The sequence below is a fragment of the Dryobates pubescens genome, chromosome 3, assembly GCF_014839835.1.
Source record: "Dryobates pubescens isolate bDryPub1 chromosome 3, bDryPub1.pri, whole genome shotgun sequence".
Lineage (NCBI taxonomy): Eukaryota > Metazoa > Chordata > Aves > Piciformes > Picidae > Dryobates > Dryobates pubescens.
The window spans coordinates 31,270,233-31,289,895 of record NC_071614.1 but is presented as its reverse complement, the minus strand read 5'-3'; the positions used below and the strand labels follow the sequence as shown (position 1 = coordinate 31,289,895).

The 19,663-nt window shown below is 39.7% G+C and overlaps 1 protein-coding gene across 1 annotated transcript in view; it reads right to left on the bottom strand.

Moving 5' to 3' along the window:
- Positions 1 to 19,663, bottom strand: part of MFSD2B (MFSD2 lysolipid transporter B, sphingolipid) — a 29,422-nt gene that overhangs the window by 9,581 nt on the left and 178 nt on the right. The window contains exons 2-9 of the mRNA XM_054179905.1: positions 19,383 to 19,502; positions 15,810 to 15,934; positions 11,685 to 11,808; positions 10,671 to 10,749; positions 7,155 to 7,324; positions 4,301 to 4,391; positions 4,085 to 4,206; positions 919 to 1,002 (exon numbers count right to left, since the gene is read on the bottom strand). Coding sequence (XP_054035880.1) covers positions 919 to 1,002; positions 4,085 to 4,206; positions 4,301 to 4,391; positions 7,155 to 7,324; positions 10,671 to 10,749; positions 11,685 to 11,808; positions 15,810 to 15,934; positions 19,383 to 19,502 — 915 coding nt within the window. The remainder of the gene's footprint in view (positions 1 to 918; positions 1,003 to 4,084; positions 4,207 to 4,300; positions 4,392 to 7,154; positions 7,325 to 10,670; positions 10,750 to 11,684; positions 11,809 to 15,809; positions 15,935 to 19,382; positions 19,503 to 19,663) is intronic.

Genomic DNA, 19,663 nt, shown 5'->3' with positions numbered 1-19,663 from the left:
GATAGGACCAAGATGTGGAAATGAAGTTCCCCTCAGAAGGTTCCACAAAGCCTCTGTGCCAAATGGGTCAAAAACCATACAATAGCTTCCCTGAAAATTACTACTGTGGTGTTCTATATGGTAGAGAAATTCTCCCCATAGCATTTCAATAGTGCTACACATGCACATCCCAGTAATTACACAACATCAAATGCTCTACTTTTGTTAAAAGAACTTTTGTCAAAAGGATGAAAATGGCAGTTTTCAGCTAATACTGCTTGTATTTATGAAGTAGATCATACAATACAGGAGCAGGGTGTAACAGTTATAACTATCACCTAAGCAAGCAGAATTCTACCTCTGCATGTCAAGAAAAAAGGCTTTATAAGAGGATCTTTTTTTATCACACTGCCAATTGCTCTAGAGAAGAATCTTCATCTCTCTGGATATTTTAAATATTTATCCTTGCAAGCTGCAGAGCTCAGACAGCTCATGTGTATGAATACACAAATTGAAGTTGTTTAATTTTCAGTCCATCAGACTGGGGAAAGGGAAAAAGGACCTGAAATTCCAGACCTCCTTCTGGTAGCAGCTTTTGCACTTTTTAGGAGCAGAAAGTAAGTTACAGATAAAATGAATGAATACAACAAAGAATGAATTAAAAGCTCTAAAGCATTATTTTTTTAAAAGTACCACAGGAAACATCAGTTTTATTTCAAAGAGGCAAAACAAAAGATGGTGTAACTTCTTAACAGCTTTGTCTAGACAATAAACTCCTCTTGTCTTACATTATTTTATGAAACAAAACAAAATAAAAACGAAACACACACACACACACAAAACCCCCAAAACCAAAACAAAAAAACACAAGAACAACAACAAAAACCAGCTGTGAGAACCAGCTATCAAATACAAATAAAGGAGAGAAGTGCAACTCACCAAGATTGTCACCACCAAATACTGGAAGTGATTCCGAAGATCAGCAGCATGAGTGCAGAATAGAACAAAGTTGCTCTGCTCCAGCTGTTGAATTGAAAACATTTGGTGACCACCAAAACGGAAGAGAAAATTAAAACTGCATCACACTCCATGCTAGATAAACATAGCTGGTGACTGATTTGGTAAATGCAGGATTTTGAGAGTCTCATTCTTCATTCATTTTCAACAATTTAAACAAGCAATAACTCCCTGCTGTTACTGAAGTAATATGGCAATAGTACTGGGGCAAGAAAGAAGTAAACCATGCACATAATACAACATAAAAATGGCCATGACAGAAACTGCCTTACGAGAGAATTCTGTCTAAAGGTTTTATTTCCTATATTGCAATTTTCTTGTGTTGTTTTCATTGCAGACTAGTGCAAGAAATTGCCCTTCCTTTTCCATTTCAATGCTATAAATCTTTCACCAGAAACTCTGACTCCAAAACAAATTACTCTTCAGCTTAATTACACTCATGCCAACTTCCTGTAGCAAAGCTGCTGATTGCTGGTTCTGTATACAGCCTTGGCCATGGAGTGTAGCTTTGGGTCAGACATCTCCATAAGTCTGAGTACTCACAGAATCACAGAATATATGTTTGGAAGAGACCTCAAAGGTCACCCAGTCCAGTCCTTAACTGAATGGTCAACACTAAACCATGTCTGCTCAAAGAATGTGAGGATCTAGCTGCAGTGTGTTATACTGACAGGTGAAGCCATTGTCACCATGATTTTGCAGAACTTGGGGAGGGTTCCAAATACCAGAATATGGTTCAGGCCCAGCTTCAGCAATTCTGCAGAATTGGAATGACAGAGGAAGATTCATGTCACAGCAGCATGATCAAACCTTGCTCTTTTATGTTCTTGTAGATTCTAAGGGGGCAATCATCTGCATACAAATTAGGATAAAAGTCATATCTCTCCTCCATTGCCATCAAAGCCTTCCCTAGCTTGTGTCGTGGTTTACACTGGCTTCATTTTAGATCTAGAATATCACATTCTGGGATTATGGCATCTTTACCTGCCTAATCCATTGCTCAGCAGCAATCCACTCACTAAATTCCATGAAGGAAGCCTCCCAGCAAGAGTTGCTCATGCTATGCTAGCTGAACTGAAGCAATACACCTTTCAGCTTCTGCCTCCCCTCACACCTTCCTTTAATTCTGTACAAGTAGCAAAATAAAGAGAGATGGGCTGACAGAAAATATTTTCCTGTCTGGATGTGGTCAGCAAGTAGTTGGCTGAATCAACTAAATGTGTGCTGTATCCTTACTGACTGAATGGATACTGGAAGGATCTGGACCATGAGACCTTTCATCTTTCGTTCTCTCCCTGTCTCTGATGTTGCTCACAGCCCTGATGTAAAGCAGAAAGTGTCTTTGATTGTTTCTCATCACTCGGCCTCCCAGCAAGGACTGACAGGTGCTGTAAAGGACAGCCTGCTAACTGTGCCTAAATCCAGGCCAACAGGAAATTTCAGTGCTTCTTTGGCAAATGGACTTTGAAGCAGCCGTTCCAAGAAACTTGGTGTCTCACCAGGAGCACTGGTGAACACAGCACTGCTCTCTTACATGCCCAGCTCTTGCCCTCTCTCCTGATACTCACTTGACCAATGGCTCATGTGACTAAGAGTGTGTTGACAAAAATGTGAAAATCACTTGCATTTTCACAATAAAACAAACTTCAGCAGGCATGCATAGGTTCACATTAAAATAACATATTTCCTGAGTTGAACCTAGCTCAAAAATCAAGCTTTATAAAGCCTGCTGGAATATGGGGAGTAAGGATATCTTACTCAGTGGCTTTAAGTTTTTCTACAGCTTCACTCTATGGGAGGACATATTGCATTCTTTCTCAAGAGCTGCATTCCACTGCAGATCCTCAACTGAAAGTTAACTCTGTATAGCTCTGAGACAAGTTAGACCTCCTGCATCTGAACATCCTCTTACTCTAACCCAGTGCCTCCCATCACAAAAGACTCTATATGAACCAGTTCAGCCACTGAGAACCACCTATGCACAAGTGCAATGGCTTTAAAGAAGAACATGCTATAAAAAAGAACAGAGAGAAGAGAAGAGAAGAGAAAGAAGAGAAGAGAAGAGAAGAGAAGAGAAGAGAAGAGAAGAGAAGAGAAGAGAAGAGAAGAGAAGAGAAGAGAAGAGAAGAGAAGAGAAGAGAAGAGAAGAGAAGAGAAGAGAAGAGAAGAGAGAAGAAACATTCTCTAAGCAACTGAAACTACAGAAGACTGTAGATGGATAACATTTTATGACCCAACTGAGGTTGTTAGGACTAGTTCCTTTAGGCAAGAAACAAAAACAAAAACAAAAACACAAAAAAAAAAAAAAAAAAAAAAAAAGAAACCAAACCATCTTTAAATGGTCAGGACCTTGTTTTTGCTTTTCATTTGCTTCATCATTTGCTTTTCATCACTTGCTTAGCCTGGAGAGGAGGAGACTCAGGGGTGACCTTATTGCTCTCTACACCTGAAGGGGGGTTGTAGTCAGGCAGAGGTTGGTCTCTTCTCCCAGGCAACCAGTACCAGAACAAGAGGACACAGTCTCAGGCTGCGTCAGGGGAGGTTTAGACTGGCGGTTAGGAGGAAGTTTTACACAGAGAGAGTGATTGCCCACTGGAATGGGCTGCCCAAGGAGGTGGTGGGGTTGCCATTGCTGGGGGTGTTCAGGGTGAGGCTTGACAGGATGCTTGGTTCCATGGTTTAGTTGATTAGGTGGTGTTGGATGATAGGTTGGACATGATGATCTTGAAGGTCTCTTCCAACCTGGTCTGGTCTATTCTATTCTATTCTATTCTATTCTATTCTATTCTATTCTATTCTATTCTATTCTATTCTATTCTATTCTATTCTATTCTATTCTATTCTATTCTATTCCATTCCGTTCCGTTCTATTCTGTTCTGTTCTGTTCTGTTCTGTTCTCTATTCTAACCGTCTCCAGCCATACAGAAGACCTGGCACGAAAAAAACTACTCTGGTTCTCTACTGATTTGCAGGTGAAGGCACCTCCTAGATCACTACCGTGCATTACCAACTAAAGGTTATTTGCATTTTAGGTGTTCCAGGGACTGGAATGAGTGCAACGCACAGACTTAGAGACTCTGAAGTTACCTGAACTGCTGTCGAGATCAGAAGAAACGAAGCTGTAAGCTTCATATACGGACCATGTTTCATGGTGAGTCCAAGCCCCTTACAAAAAGGAATCGCTCTGTCAGAATTTAAGGCATAAGGATCTAAAGGGAGCAGAATACATAAAATAACAATCTTTTCCAAAGACAAATGTGAAATCATTAACGTTAAACCTAGGCATATTTAAATAGGTCTTACCATCTCTTTCCTTTACTCCAAGAAAAAGAATGACAATTCCAAGAAGATACACACCTCCTATAACCCCTGCTGCAATCATGTAAACTTTTGCCTTCGAAAAGAAAAAAGACATATTTGAAATTGTGACAGGAGAATGACAAGTCATTATGAAAATTTCTGTCTCTTTCTGATCAGTCAGCTGAAAATAAAGAAATGCCCAGCTACATGCAGCCAACTGTCTGTCTTCTACCTCTGAAAAATGTTCACTCCTGCAGTTCATTTATAAACACCACCTACTTCAGGATAAATCCAGGGCACAAAAGTATATATTTCTTGGGGGAAAAAAATAAAAATCTGTGAACAAAAGGGCTACTGTGTTGACATCCTGAATGTTTTAAAAATGTGCTTATGTTGAGACTAGCTATAGACATACACAGTCATCTATCAAAAACACACAGCTTCCACGGAGTGATTCTAACTTTTAGTAAATCTAGCTGACCTAGCTACACAGACTGCAATCTGTATCTTCACAGTGGGTGGGAAAGGCCTCAGTACTGATGGAAATATAATTACTACAGCTACTGCATTTATACACCATGATAATAAATTCTTCCTTTAGGCTCTAATGAATTTTAGAATTCACACTTTCATGCCAACATTTTAACAACATGGTAGCTTGAATGCTTGTTTTCCCAAGCAAATTCAGAAACCATAGAATGGTTTGGATTAGAAGGGACCTTGAAAGATCACTTAGTTCCAGCACTCCTGCGATGGGCAGGGACATCACCTACTAGATCTGGTTGCTCAAGGCCACATCCACAAAACCAACATGGCTTTGAACACTTCCATAGATGGAGTCTCTGGGTAACTTGTTCCTCACCACCCTGATGGTCAAGAATTTCTTCCTTATGCCTAATATAAATCTAGTTTCTTGCAGTTTAAAGCTCATCCTATCACTACATGCCTTTGTAAAAAGTCTCTCTCCAGCTATCCTGTAGGCCCTCTTCAAATACTAGCAGGCTGCTATAAGGTCTCCCCAGAGCCATCTCTTCTCCAGGCTCAACAAGCCCAACTCTCTCAGCCTATCTTCACAGAAGAGATGCTCCAGCCTTCTGATCATCTTCATGGCCCTCCTCTGGACTGCTCTAATGGTTCCAAATCTTTGCTTCCTGTTAGCCGGGGGAACAAAGCCTCCGAAGACCTCCCACACCATCGGATTACATTTATCATTTTGAACTGTAATTACACTGACTCTAGAATAAAACTTTAAAAATATATTTTGCTTTATTATTCCATAATAATTCATTTAATACTGTGTTCTCAAAGACAAAATGGGTGCTAGTTACAGACCCTTATGGCACAATGGTTATGTGATATGAAAACTGAGTTCCAAATGATCAATTGTGTTTTGCAAATTAAATGATTGCACATCTGGGAAGAAGCAGTTAGTAAAGAGGCATGCAGCTACAAGAATGTACTCCTAAATATAAAGTCTTTCAGTATAGATGCAAAGGTAGTCAGATGAACCAAGTACAGACAATTTTCAAGACAACAGGTTTTGTTGAGATATTTACATTTCAGAAGGGATATGGTAAAATAAAGGAGCACAGGATTATTCTTTGTTTTGGAAAAAGGTTTGGGTTGGTGGGGGTTTGGGGTTTTTTTTTCTTTGTTTGTTGTAGTTTGGTTTGGTTTTTTGTTTGTTTATTTGTTTTATATCAGAGCTCTAAATTAAGTCACAGAGTATTTTTATACTATTGGTTATGACTTGCACAGACTACGGCTGCAGTATTGTTGATGACCTCGTTTAAGTAACTTCATGTATTTCAGCCTCAAAAGCAGCCTAGCCAGGAAAGTTAAGCAGAAGGATAGTAACAGGACTCCACCATGAATTTTACATTTCTTGTTTATTTGTCAGTGTGCTTGAAGCAATTGAATTAAGTGCTTTCTTTCACAAGTTATTATTAAGTGTAATTTGAACTTAAACTATTGAGGATACTCGTGATGGGCCAAATAGGTTCTCTGACCCTAAACAAAATTCATTAGCTCATTTATGAACTGTATCAATACCCATGCTTGGTTTTCAGCAGGAAAGATCTACTCCTAAGATTACAGTAGCAACTTCTTTTGGGACATGGTTTAATGGCTATGTTGGTGTTAGGCTGACAGTTGGACTCAATGCTCTTAGAGATCTTTTCCAACTGAAACAATTCTATGATTATACAACTTCAAGGAGGAATTAAGAACTAGTTCCAGTGTCTCATATCCTCACTGTATTAAAGTATTCCTTAGATCTAATCTAAACCTAACCTCTTTCAGTTTAAAACCATTGTCCCATGTCCTGACATGGTAATCCCTGGTAAAAAAGTCTTTTCCCATCTTTCTTATTGGTCCCCTTTATACACTGAAGTGCTGTAATAAGGTCTCCCTACAGCTTTCTTTTCTCCATGCTAAAAAAATCCAACTCTCTCAGCCACTCTTCATAGAAGAGGTGATCCAACCCTCTGGTTATTTTTGTGGCCCTCCTCTGGACCTGCTCTAATTGGTCCATGTCTTGTGCTGGGTACCCTACAATTGAATGCAGTAGTCCTGGCTGGGTAAATTAATTTCTTCTTACTAAGCTTCTATTTTAAGCTGTAAATCAGCCCCTAGTAGAAACAAAGGTTGGCTATATACCTTCTAGCTGCTTTGCAATTTTGCATCTTCAGTAAAGCTCCTCAGTGTAATTCTGCCATTCCAAGAAGCGCTGGTAGAGACAACATTGTCTCAGCTCCATCACTACTGATTTCAAGGAAGTCATGTTCACAGTCACCTAGGTGGACGTTATGATATCCACTCTCCAAAGAGATTTTAGTGTGCTGCCATAGACACTTACTTGAGGAGACAGGGTATCTGAGGGGTCTGGAAAGCTGGGAGTGTCATGCCAGGAGCCAGTTGTGTTTACTGTGGGATTCACCGTGCAGTGATGAGAGACATGAGCACTGGCCACAATCTGCCCCTGAAGTCCAGCTCCAATCAAGGTCCCAAGGACTTCCACAGTCATTCCTAAAGAAGGAAGCATAAATGTGCATTGAGGATAAGAACTGTCTGAAAGCTTCATCATTTGTCTTACTGAAGAGAAAATTCATCAAACCCTTTTCTTTTAGAGGGAATGTGACAGTTTTAGGCTGTGCCTTTAAGAAAGGGACTGTTACTAGAACTGGATCTGTATTTTACCAAGAAGGAAAAGCAGTGCTAAAACCAGCAGAACTGGAAGGTCAGTAAGAGAACTGCTTCAAGGAAGGAGTTTTGACATCTATTTTCTGATCAGCTTTTAGATGCCTCCATGGAAGGGCCTCATTTATATGAGTTGCCTGATAGATGCAGCTGAGATTAAGACCCACTAGGGAATAACATAAAAATCTTTCACCTTGAGGAATGGAGCAGAATTACAGTTTAAATGTGGAATTCCATGCCTCCAAAGCAGTACTAGGAGCTGTAACATCAGACTTCTCATCTCAAACTTGACAGTAACTTGTGAAACGTTTTTAAAGCCACTTACCAGATCAGACCTCTAGGTTCTCCAACTGTAAAATAAAATTATACTTACCTCAGGCTTATGTTGGAAATAATACAGCTGCAATCCTCTTGGAAACAGCAGATGCTTTTCTTAACTGCCTAAGGCCACAGTCAGCCAGAACTAGCTATCTCAGCCTCAGAGAATGATTTAGATCACTAACACTTCAACCACCATCAGAACAAGATATGACCTAAAAAATCCAACCAAAGTCTCCATTTGGGAAAGCAAACATCCAACCATGGGCATCCAGTTCATGCCTCATGTATTTAAAATCAGTCAACAAGGCAACTATTTGTTTGAGCTCTGTCACAGGTGAGTGGTGTGTAATCTGAGTTCTAGACCCGACTCACTGAGGGATTTCAAGTTTACCACTCCTGTTTCAATGCAATAAGGCCATACCCACCACAGGGAGATAAAGTAAATTCTTGTCCCAGCTCCAGAGACTATGCTTTTTACATAAAAACACATTGGGTTGAATACATGAACAAATTAGGAACAGGAACCAAGTCTCCCTGTTTAGGAGGGAATATTCTTGTCATTGACCTAAACATGAGGGTTTTTCCACTTATTGTCTCTCAGTGGATCCAGGGGTTCCTTGCTCCTTTCTCAGAAGAAAGGGAGATTCTGAAGGCGTGCTTATAGAGCAAGTTGTGTCTTGGTGGTTATCACAGTCTCCTTGGAAAGTGACTGGCATTTCAAAAGCTCCTCAATTTAGGTTTATTCAAGGTCCCTGATCTATAACATCCCTCCCAGATGACTTTGGACATAAGCTTTTTTGGGTATTCCTGCAAAGGAAATACCTAGTGGGAGAGCAATGCACACAGAAGGCAGGGTGTTCAGACAGCACAGTAATGAGGACAATACATCTTCTATGGAAGAACAAGTAAGGAAAAGAAAATAAAGGATCTCTGTGAGACTTGTATATTTTAAACCATTGCTAGCGTGTTCCCACACAGAGAATCTTTTGAGTAGAAAATCTGAGGCATCATCTAAGACTGATGTAAATAAATGGTAAGTAAAAATAAAAAAGCTGCTTCTCCAAGTGTTCGGACACAAACTAGTCTCATTCGGGCCTTGCAGTGCTTCCAAACTGCTGAGAACTCGATGCAATGGCACCGCACCTGAGTCACACCTTTCATTCAAAACACCACCTACACATTTATAACCTTTGCCTAGGGCTCTGCATCTGTATTTTACCAAGCACTTGCATGGAACAAAACTCAAAAGCATAACTAGATGCCGCAGAAATAGAACCATTATGAAACCTTATTTTCTAAGAAGCAGCAAAAGATGAGGATCAGGCATATTTCAAAGTCCTTGTGTGCTCAGAATTTATAATGCATCACTTTCCACTTTAGCTGAGACAGCTGATCTTTCAGAAAGCAGATCATACTCTGAAGCAGGTTATATTTTTGTGCAGAATGTAAACAGGTTTCAAGCTAAAGCAACTTTGGACTCAAGTATTTTTACCTTCCATTCATACTGAGGAGCAAGACAAAATTCAGAATAAGCAGTTCTGCTTGTCTCCAGTAGAGGGGAATGGATCCTCTGATCCCAACCTTTTGTTTGAAATCACACTTCTTTATTATACAGCTGTATAGCTGTATAATATATCAAAATATACATACAAAATAGATTGAAAAATATAAGTAAAAGACTATCAATATCTGAAAAGTCAAAACAATGGTTCCTTCCACCACCCTAGCTTGGCTTTGGGTAACAGCTGTCCTCTCAAAAGTTAAACCCTTTCAAAACCACAAAATGACAGTATAGTTGTATAACGGCCAGGGAGTTCAACAGCACTTATGTGCACAAATTTCATGAGCCTATGGAGCCTTGCATGGGACTAGCAGATAGGAAAGCACATGTTTTTGGCTCACAGCCTCTGAAGACATAAAACCAAACAATAGAAAACACTAGGTACATGGATTTAGCTAGAATTTAGACCAGATGACTCAGAATCCAGTCAGTGCCAAAGAATATAACGGATCTGGAATCTCCCACTGTTTAGTCCTGTCCTATGACTGCTAGCCCAGACTTTCTCTTGAGATAGTTGATGATAATGCAAATTACAAATGTACCATGTGGCTGGAAATTGATTGGGTTACTCAGGGGATATTTTAGCTAGAATTTTGGACGTGAATTTTTTTAGCACTTCTGGCAATTTCACTGTGCCTCTTTGGTCTAATTTTTAATATAGTCAAGGAAGTATGTTGAGGCCTAGAAGGACTGATAGAAGAGAAAAGGGCTCTTCCCAGGAGAAGAAAACAGATGCAACAAAAAAGTTATTCTAAAGCAATACTGAAGGACTAGTTAAAACACAGAAAAGTCTTTCATGTTATATCTGACTCTTCTCTCCTTATCTTGCTTAGTGCTGGAATTTGAATTAATGACATGAATTACATAAGCTAAAGGAAATTTGAACAATAAAGAAATAAAATTAAAAAAAAAAAAAAAAGAGAGAGAGAGAGAAAGAAAGTACTCAGAAATTCTGAAGGTAATTAATTGAATGTTAAAGATCAGGACTTTATTTTTTCCCCCTACAAGTCACCTTTAAATGAAAAGTGATCTTCACTCGTTTGTTTTGTTAGTAAGAAAACAAAAAGAGTTTGTAGATAATCAGACCACTTTAGACAATGAAACATTACTATCTCCTGTTTAGCTAGACATATGGAAGCAGGTACAAGACAAAATATTTTACATCAGTTGTTAAAAATCTCACCTACAAGTCCAGTTTAGAGACACAAGCCATTAGGAACTTCCTATAGATAAAGAATGATTTTAAATAAAGCTCAGCCCTAATCCACAGCAGAAAGCCCAAATCACACTCACGGTATGCTGTTGCAGAATCTCTCTCCTTCTGGTCTGTGCTGAGAAACATGGTGAGGGCAGAATATGGCACTTGGAATAACTGTGCAAGAAAAGAACATCACTTAGGCAATATCAGGGGATATGCTGTATTCCTTTCATATCCAGGAAAATGGTTTAATGTAACTTTGGATTTCACTTATTTACAACATTGTATTTTTTAGCATGAAGACCTGTGTTTTCTTTCTGATTTATAAGGCATACAAAAGGGAAGGGGAAAATGTCTTTCAAGGCAGACATAATAAATTACAAAGAGGCTTCATTTAATGCTGTGCTCCTTCAGATTCCTTGGGAAAATACACCAATCCTTCACGGCTAGGCTACAAAGCATCTCACTTTCCTTGATACTGGCTACAAAGAAAGACAGGAAGGTGCAACCCCTGTGTGTACAGTGTGGAAGGTGTCAGAGAAACTTAGGATACACTGAAATGATGGGTTCTGCATAAATATTGCAGGTTCTGTGCTGTATTAAAAAATCCATGTGTTCAGATTCCTATCCAGGCATAAATATCATGATAATTACTATCAGTACTATTTCAGCTCTCGTACCCTGACTTTTTCATTGTCTTCCTTATTTAGACTAAATCTCCAGAAGTAGTGCCACAGACCTACTTGGTCTCCTAATCTGCTCTTGAAAATAGGATTTATGAGAAGTTATATGTCTAACTAGAATTAGGAATCCAAATATCTCTGTGGATCTATACACAAGAATGAGTTGAATATCTAGTGCACTGCCAATTAAAGTGCCTGGAGGAAATCTGTCTGAATTAGCAGGCCATTTGCCAGAGAAAACCTTGTGAAAAATCATCAACCAGTAGAGAGTTTGATAAAAGAGATATGCTTATCCCTTAAACCTGGTAGAAATTGAAATCAAATGTGAAGTTTTGGTAATTCTCAGTTTACTACTTTGAATGCATTGTCATAGACAGACAACAAATAAGTTTCTGCTGAGAACATCATGGCTTATAACCTACTTACTGTGGTTAGTGCCTGGAAAAGGCAGTAGAAAGTCAGATACCATGCAACTCTCCCTGATACGAAAGGGGGCAGGTACCACATAAAAAAATAGGCCACTACTGTGAAAGGTGTACATGCCAGCATCCTATTAAAAAAAAAAATTGACGCACATCAGTGATTTCAACATAGTGACAGCAAAGCACATCAAATTCTTCTGCTAATAATCAATACAGTGCAATTCATCTTATGTGCAGTTTTTCTTATTCATGTTATGTTTCTAAGTGTTAAATGCTAGTGTGCATTAAATACACAGATTAATACAAAATTCATACAAGTACTGTTCATAAGAAGGAAAAATAACCCCTGAAAATCTGAAGGAAAAGATATATACTCAAGTTGATATGCCACTCAGAACACACACAATTTCCTTGCATAGGCACAGTAGCAGCATGTCTAAATTGCCATCCCTTAGCACATGTCTTAGGCTACATATTTATTAGAAAGACCCACTGAAAATTAAGCTCTATTGTCACATCTCAACTTCATCAATTTTTACATGAGCCTGCTTATTTCCAAGAATTCTCTCTTCCAATTTTAATGTCTTCATTTTCCCACTCAACTTATTCTACTCCCTGTTCTTCAAATACCTTGATATACTTAAAAATACTAAAAGCTGCATAAATTATAATGGGAAACAGTGCAAAAGTTCCTACAATCTGTATCAACTTGGGTATATGATAATTTGCTCCATTTACTTCAACCACAAAACTCCTAATCACTTCAAACACAAGAGGGTCATCTTCTGGTGAGGAAGACGGTTTAAAAATACAGAACTGCCAAAAGTTAAATCCCAGGCACTGGCATTAACCAGCAATTAATTACAGAATCACAAAATAGCAGGGGTTGGAAGAGACCTCTGGGCATCATCTGTTTCAACCTGCCTGCTAAAACAGGTTCACCTAAAGCATGTTGCACATTAATGCATTCAGGTGGGTTTTGAAAGTCTCAACAGAAGGAGATTCCACAAACTCTCTGTTCCAGTGGTCTGTCACCCTCAAAGTATAGAAGTTTACTTGTCTGCCAGGGCTCTTAGGTCCTCCTCTGAAGAGCTGCTTTCCAGCAGGTCAACCCCTAACCTCTACTGGTGCGTGGGGTTATTCCTCCCCCGGTGCAGGACTCTACACTTGCCCTTGTTGAACTTCATGAGGTGCCCCTCCACCCAACTTTCCAGCCTGTCCAGGTCTGGCTGAAAGGCAGCACAGCCTTCTGGTGTGTCAGACACTCCTCCCAGTTTTGTATTGTCAGCAAACTTGCTGAGAGTATGCTCTGGACCTTCATTGACATAATTGATGAAGATGCTGAACAAGACTTGATCCAGTCCTGGGGAGCACCATTAGCTACAGGCCTCCAGGTAGACTCTGCACTACTGATCACAATTACATTAGTCTAAAAACTACTTCAGGCAAACAACACTCGTCAAACTCCATGATACAGAAAGAGTGGTCAGAAGCTATTGTTTCCTAAAAGTCTGAGGCTGCAGCATCAGGGCTCTTCTGTATTGTAAATCAGATGTTAAACAATGGAATTAGATGACCAAGATCCTAACAAAAAAATATCCAAACATGTAAAAGAGAAAACAGATTAATCCCTTCACAACAGCACTACTGACATTGGGGGTCAGCTGATTATTTTGCAATCGTGAACTGAAAAACTGAAACACAAAAGAGTAATGTGAGTAAATAGTTCAGTACAACAATGGCTTTCCCACACTGCTCTTTGGGATCGACATCACCACTGGGAGCAGAGCATTTACAAGGAAAGTGCCAGGTTCTACTATACTCTGTCCCTCCAGTCCCCAGTTCATCCATAGCTGGTCAACAGTGGACAACAAAAATAAGGGTGAAATCCACACACATCTCAGAGAATCTACCTTCCCCTCCAGGAGTGTGAACTCTTCCAGACTGATATTCAGAGTCACCACAGTTAAATATTTCATAGTCAATTTTTCATGCAACTTTTTAGCAATAACCTCAGTATTCTTCCCCACTTCAATCCCCTTTCCTTGTTTTCCTTTTCTCATCAGTGAAACTTTTCAGAGCCTTGCTGAAGTTGAATATCTGACTGCTTCTATTGTGACCTTTGACAAAATACATTAATTTCACATGTATTTCACATGTATGATTGCTTATGCCTTCTAAACACATTACATAAAAGAGATTAACAGTGAGTGGTGATTTCTCAATATATTGAGTACAGCATTAAGTTATAGCTAAACATTCACCTTCTTTTCTAAGGCTCTTGCTTTGATAGCAAGCCTTTGTGACAGCTCATTCCCTTGCTTCACTTAAAAGCCCAAATACTGAAGTAATTTTAAACTAATAGAAGACTCATTTTTTTGCTTTGCAGAAATGTGGTCTGACTTCCAAAGTGTGGGAATAAAATTTCCATGGAAAAAAATTACCACTACCAAAAAACCAGACAAAATGCTTCTGGAAAGAAAGCAGATGTTTGATGAATGCCTGCTAGAAGCTGGACTAGATAAGCACTTTTCCTGTAAGAAGTGTGAGTTGTACAGTAGTTGGTTTTCAGTGCAAAGGGCAGATAAGTTCATGCTTATGGTAGGGTGGGAGTTATTCTAACACCCATTTAACAGTAACACTAAACACACGTGCGTGCGGCATTTGGAGAACTGAAGACTAAAAACAGAGGCATCTAATGGAATTTGTACACCAATGTCATCATTTTCTTTTTGAATAACTTAGCTCCTCAGTTAGTTCTGTGCTCAATAAAAAAAAAAGCAGTCCATCTACCCAGCCACAAACCACACACAAACCACATCCTGGAAAGAGAAACAGCAGCAAGCTCCACTTTTCCCATGGGGCTTAACTTTGACCTGAAGGTCTTGCTCCTGCTGAAGCCAAGAGCAGCTGATTTCAGCCTTCTTCCAGTATTTACTTGCCATGTATTCTTTGTCACGCATAAGCTGCCCACAGAAAAGTTTCTGTAGTCCTCAGCCCACACGACAGCAAGAGAACCCCCAGCTAAAACAGTTAGCTTATTTTCCATGAAAATTCAACTTCTTTGCTCAGGATACCACATTTACTCTTAGATTTTTGTTGTGAATGAACTTGGGGGATTCTTCTAATTTAAAATTAATAATTAATTAAAAATACCTTGCAATGTTCTTATAATGCATGGGATAGAGAAGTAATGAATGATTCCATATTTCACAAATACTCAGTCTCTCCTTGACTTCCAAGATACAAAAAATACCCCAACAAATACATTCCCTATGGTATAGATAACCTCAGGTTCCTCTAACACGGACCAATCCTTTCCAATTTTTTTGTTTCACACCTGTCAATATCCTTCTAACCTCTCCATGCAGCACACGAACAGTACACATATGGATGTACTACCCAGAGTGGATGCAAGGGGTAAGTATGTCACAGTGAAACACCACAGGGTCCCTTAGGGATGCTGATCAAAATCTTACAGCATCTTACTCATTATAAAAACTCATGGTGATTTTCTAATTAAGTATTTTAATTATGGGGATGTAACTGAAGCAGGGCCAGAATGACTGCTATAAGGAAGGATGTCGTAAGAGTGTCAGGGCAGTGCTGGCTGCTGAGCCCTGCAAGGCCACGGTGTCACATCTGTTCCACATGTATGCACGCACCCTCTACTCAACTGCAAGGCTTAAAGAATTAAAGTTAATGGAGCTCCTGGAAGGTAGATGTAAGAAGTGAAGCAAACTAGGCCGCAAGCAGAAAAAAGTTCCAACTTTGTAGAGAAGTGACATCAACTTAAAGGAATCTAGGAAAAGATGAAAATTCAACCACAGATTTAAGAAAGCTTTAGATATGAGCTTCCAGTTTTGTTAACAACTGTGTCTTGGCTTTATTTGTTTGTGGCTCCAGTAGTAGAAAATATCTCCTAAGTTTTTTTTTCATGGATGAACAAGTTAAAGGGAAAAAAATGATAGGACAAATTTTCATTTTAGATATGTACAATAGGTACAATCACTGTTGTCTGAGGAACAGGCAAAGAAAAATGAATCCAGTTCAATGAAGTGACTGTATGATCACAACACACACACACTTCACATATGTATGTGTAACACACGCACACATTTATGCTTACCAGGGCATGAGCCGGCCAATTTTTGTCCATCTGCTTTTGCTAATAAAAAAGCCAGCAATGGGATCAGTAACTGCACCTGAGGCTTTGCCAACAAACAGCACCAAGGAGGCTTGAAACGGAGTAATCTGAAAGTACAGGCAGAATACTGTAAATGAGAGCCATTGATTCGCAAGACAATGAAACAGCATAAAGCAACTTTCCAGAAAACAATTCAGTGTTTTCAAGAATGATGATAGTTCATTTACAAAACATGCCTGCTGCTGCCATAGGAAGTACCATTGGCTGCCCAGAACAAATAAATGAACGTTGAGACAGACACCATGCAAGAAGGGATTAGAGGGGGAAAGTGCAGACAAGGGCAGACTGTGCATTTAAAACTAGGGAAATGAGTCAGTCAAATACTGGGCTAAAGTCCTTGCTTTAGTCATAAAGCCTGACATTGCCCCTTTGTAGCTATCCTCTCGCTTTGTTCCCCACAGCCCCATTTTCCAATATCTTCATCTTGGCCCAATCTGTTTAAAAAAAATAAAGAAAAAAAAAAGAAAAGTAAAGTAGAGGGAGCTGTTTACATGCATTCATGGGTTTTTCATCTCCTGAAATTACCAACAAGGCTGCCAACTGGTGACACGTGGCTGTGGAGCAGGTTGTAGCACAGCAGACTTTATCCACTCAGAACTGAACTGTGATAAGTGAACTGCATAAGGCACATCTGTTCAAGTCAAGGTTGCCAGTGCAAGTCCAACAAATCTCACTTGAAAAACGTTTGCAGATTATGTAAGAATAAAACAGCCAAGCAGAAAAACTTTTGAAGTTAACCCACAAGGGCCATACTTAAGTGCCTATATAGAAACAGTTTATCCCAGGCAGAGTAGTTATTTTTCGCATCTATCTGTAGAGAGCTTAGGAATTCCCCGTCACATAATGTTTAAAAGTTGTAGGTTCTCTTCCAAGTGCTCAGCTCATGCCACTTTATTACTATATAAACATGAATGTTCCTCAACTATCAGGAGGGAGAGGCTGTTAAAACAGCTTATGTGACTTACACAGCTACAGCAGACAAGCACACTTCATCTATATGCTTCTTCATGCTGTCAGTGCTCCAGTGCAGTAGGAAACCTGGTAAATGGAGCTGATACACCACCAAGCTTGAGCTAGCATCCCCTGATTTTCTGCAGAGTTTATTGCCTGCTAGGCAGCAGCACATGGCTTGCAGCAGGTGCAGGTCCCCTGCCTGCAGATTTTGCTGTAGGTATTCCCTCAGAGGTGAAGGAAGGAAGCAACAATCTCTGTATGTCCCGAATGACCATTGTAAAAGGCAGATGTTACACACTTCTGTGATCACACCCGTTCAATTTTTAGCCCTAATCAGGTGATATTGCAGGGACATCCAGTCCTCCTCATATCACCCGCTCCAAACACATGCTCCACCCTACAGTTTATGAACAGGAAAGGACTAGGAATGGTAGTTTCCAGAAGGTATTGACAGTGCCTCTCCAAGCATCCTGTTGCTGCACTCCAGGACAAAGGTGGGATGAGCACTGGACTCAGTCCCACAGCAATTCACCTCATCCAGCTATGCTGCTTGTGCTCTCCCATAGCCACGGTTGCTGTATCCCACCAACCCTGAGGCAGATTTGAATAGACAGAAAGCAATGTCAGAGGTGGAAGAAAGCCTTGAGGAAAACTAAAATCTCTCTTCTGTTAGGAATGGAGTCTATGTTCTCACCCTGTCTTCATGATTGGTACAGGCTTATAGATGCCCTGGTGCGTATTCTTAGCCCCTAAATCTAGTCAGTGTTTCTCAGCACCTATGCCAGAAACTTCTCAGCGTTAATAAAATACAAGATAAATTCACCCATCTCAAAAGGACATCCTGGGGTCCTATTATCAGAGGTATTGGTGTTTTCTAGCAATTTGCCTCAAAGATCCCGTGTAGTCTGGAGTTACATTTATATGTCCTTAGTTTATACAGGTAATTTAAGTGGACTAGGGAATTTAAAGGCAAAAATTGTGAATACCAATGTAATTTTCTCAGAAAGGATCCAGATTACATATGAAAGATCACACTTAGTGAGTTTCACCATCTCTCAAAGAGTTAAAGCAGTTCTGCCCCTATGAACTAAGTGACTATAAAATTACTTGCTCTCCCCTGAAAATGTGTGGAAAAATCCTACAGGATTTCAGAGCTGTTTATCAGACCTTGAAATAAATCCTGTCCCTGCAGGATTACTTCAGAGAACAAATGAAAACATCAAGGAACAAATAATTAAACCCCTTAATGAAGTACTAAGTGTATCATTACAGACATTAAGCAAAATGATTGGGTTTCAGTAGCAGCTTGCTAAGAAAATAATTATTATTGTGTCATTTATTTAGGTAGTGCCTAAAGATGCAAGAATGGGGCCCAGCTTTGAGGACACTGTACACAAACATGTAAAGAAATAAACAGTCCCTGGCTTCAAGAACTTTCATCTCCTGTGATAAACAGAGTGTTGGGAAATTGCCATATTTATAAACTTCCTGGGAAAACTGTATCATTTGCTTTCTTACTCAGTCCATGCTTCATCACCTCCAATGGCTTGTATTACCTTCCTTGATGTAAGTGTGGAACAGCTGTATTCAGAGCTGCATCCACCTCCCTGCTGCACCTCCACTTTACCTGTTCCACCTCCAACTCCTCAGACCCCACACTACCCACTTGACATCTTTGATACTGATGTCCAAAATTGGCCTTTTTTATAGATCTTGTGACTTTAGTCATCAGTGATGAAAGGCATTCATACAGTTTCAGCTACAGCTACTCCACAGTCCCTGCAATTTAGCCTCATTTCCCCCCCAAAATTTTTTTTCTACCTTATAATACTTTATATGTTGCACCTAGTTACCATGCAGACACACAAGACAATCCAAAACAGCAAGAAAATGTTTATGGATTGATTTTCTTTGTTTTCCTGCTTTCCTGAAATCTAACTGGCGCAGCTGAAAGTCAGATGAATGGGATGACTCCTACTGCTTTGTTTCCCAGGTCTGCTTCTACATCGGAAAGCCATGGACTGGAAGCAAAGAACCATCAGGAAGGATAATTCAGCTTTCTTTGCAGAGAGTTTTTCCTAGACAAACCAAATAAAATTTATGGGAAATTATGTTGACTACAGGATGCAGCAGCAGTAACTTCTAACTAAACTAAATAAATAAAACTTCTCAAACTCAACATAGTGCTAATAATGTTTCAGATGCCTCATATCTTACCCTCTCTTGACACAGAGAAATGCTTTTTCTTCTGTCTGTGAGTGTGTGAGCTCTACAGTGCCTAAATCTCTACTAATCCTGAACTAAAAGCAAAGAATGGCCACTTCAAGACAGAAAGGAAAACAGTGTGGGGGGGGGGGAAGGAAAGAAAAGAAAAAATCTGGACAAGTTTCTGCATTTGCCAGGATGCTGAACAGCTAGAGGCAATGATAACATGACAATTTAAAAGCTAACTCACCTTTTTCACCTTTTGTCAATTCAGGGACACTGTTGACAACATCAGAGTTAAGTCTACAATCTGGAAAGATTTCTTGTGCTACTTACATGGGCTATATCTAGCAGGTAGATCTGTAGGAAGAACGCAGCAGCACTCCCTGCCACCTGATTTGGGGCACCTCCTATTGCGTAGCATAGTTTGCTGCAAATCGAGAGCCTGTATTCCTGCTTGAGAAGCAGAAGAAATGATGATAAAACAAGGTACACAAGTTAAAAGCTACAGAACTCATGAAGTCTAAGGCTGACACCAAGTTCAGGTATTTTCTTCACAATTATTCCCCTAATGAATGCACATGCATCCAATTCCTATCATCAACAGGCTGATTGCT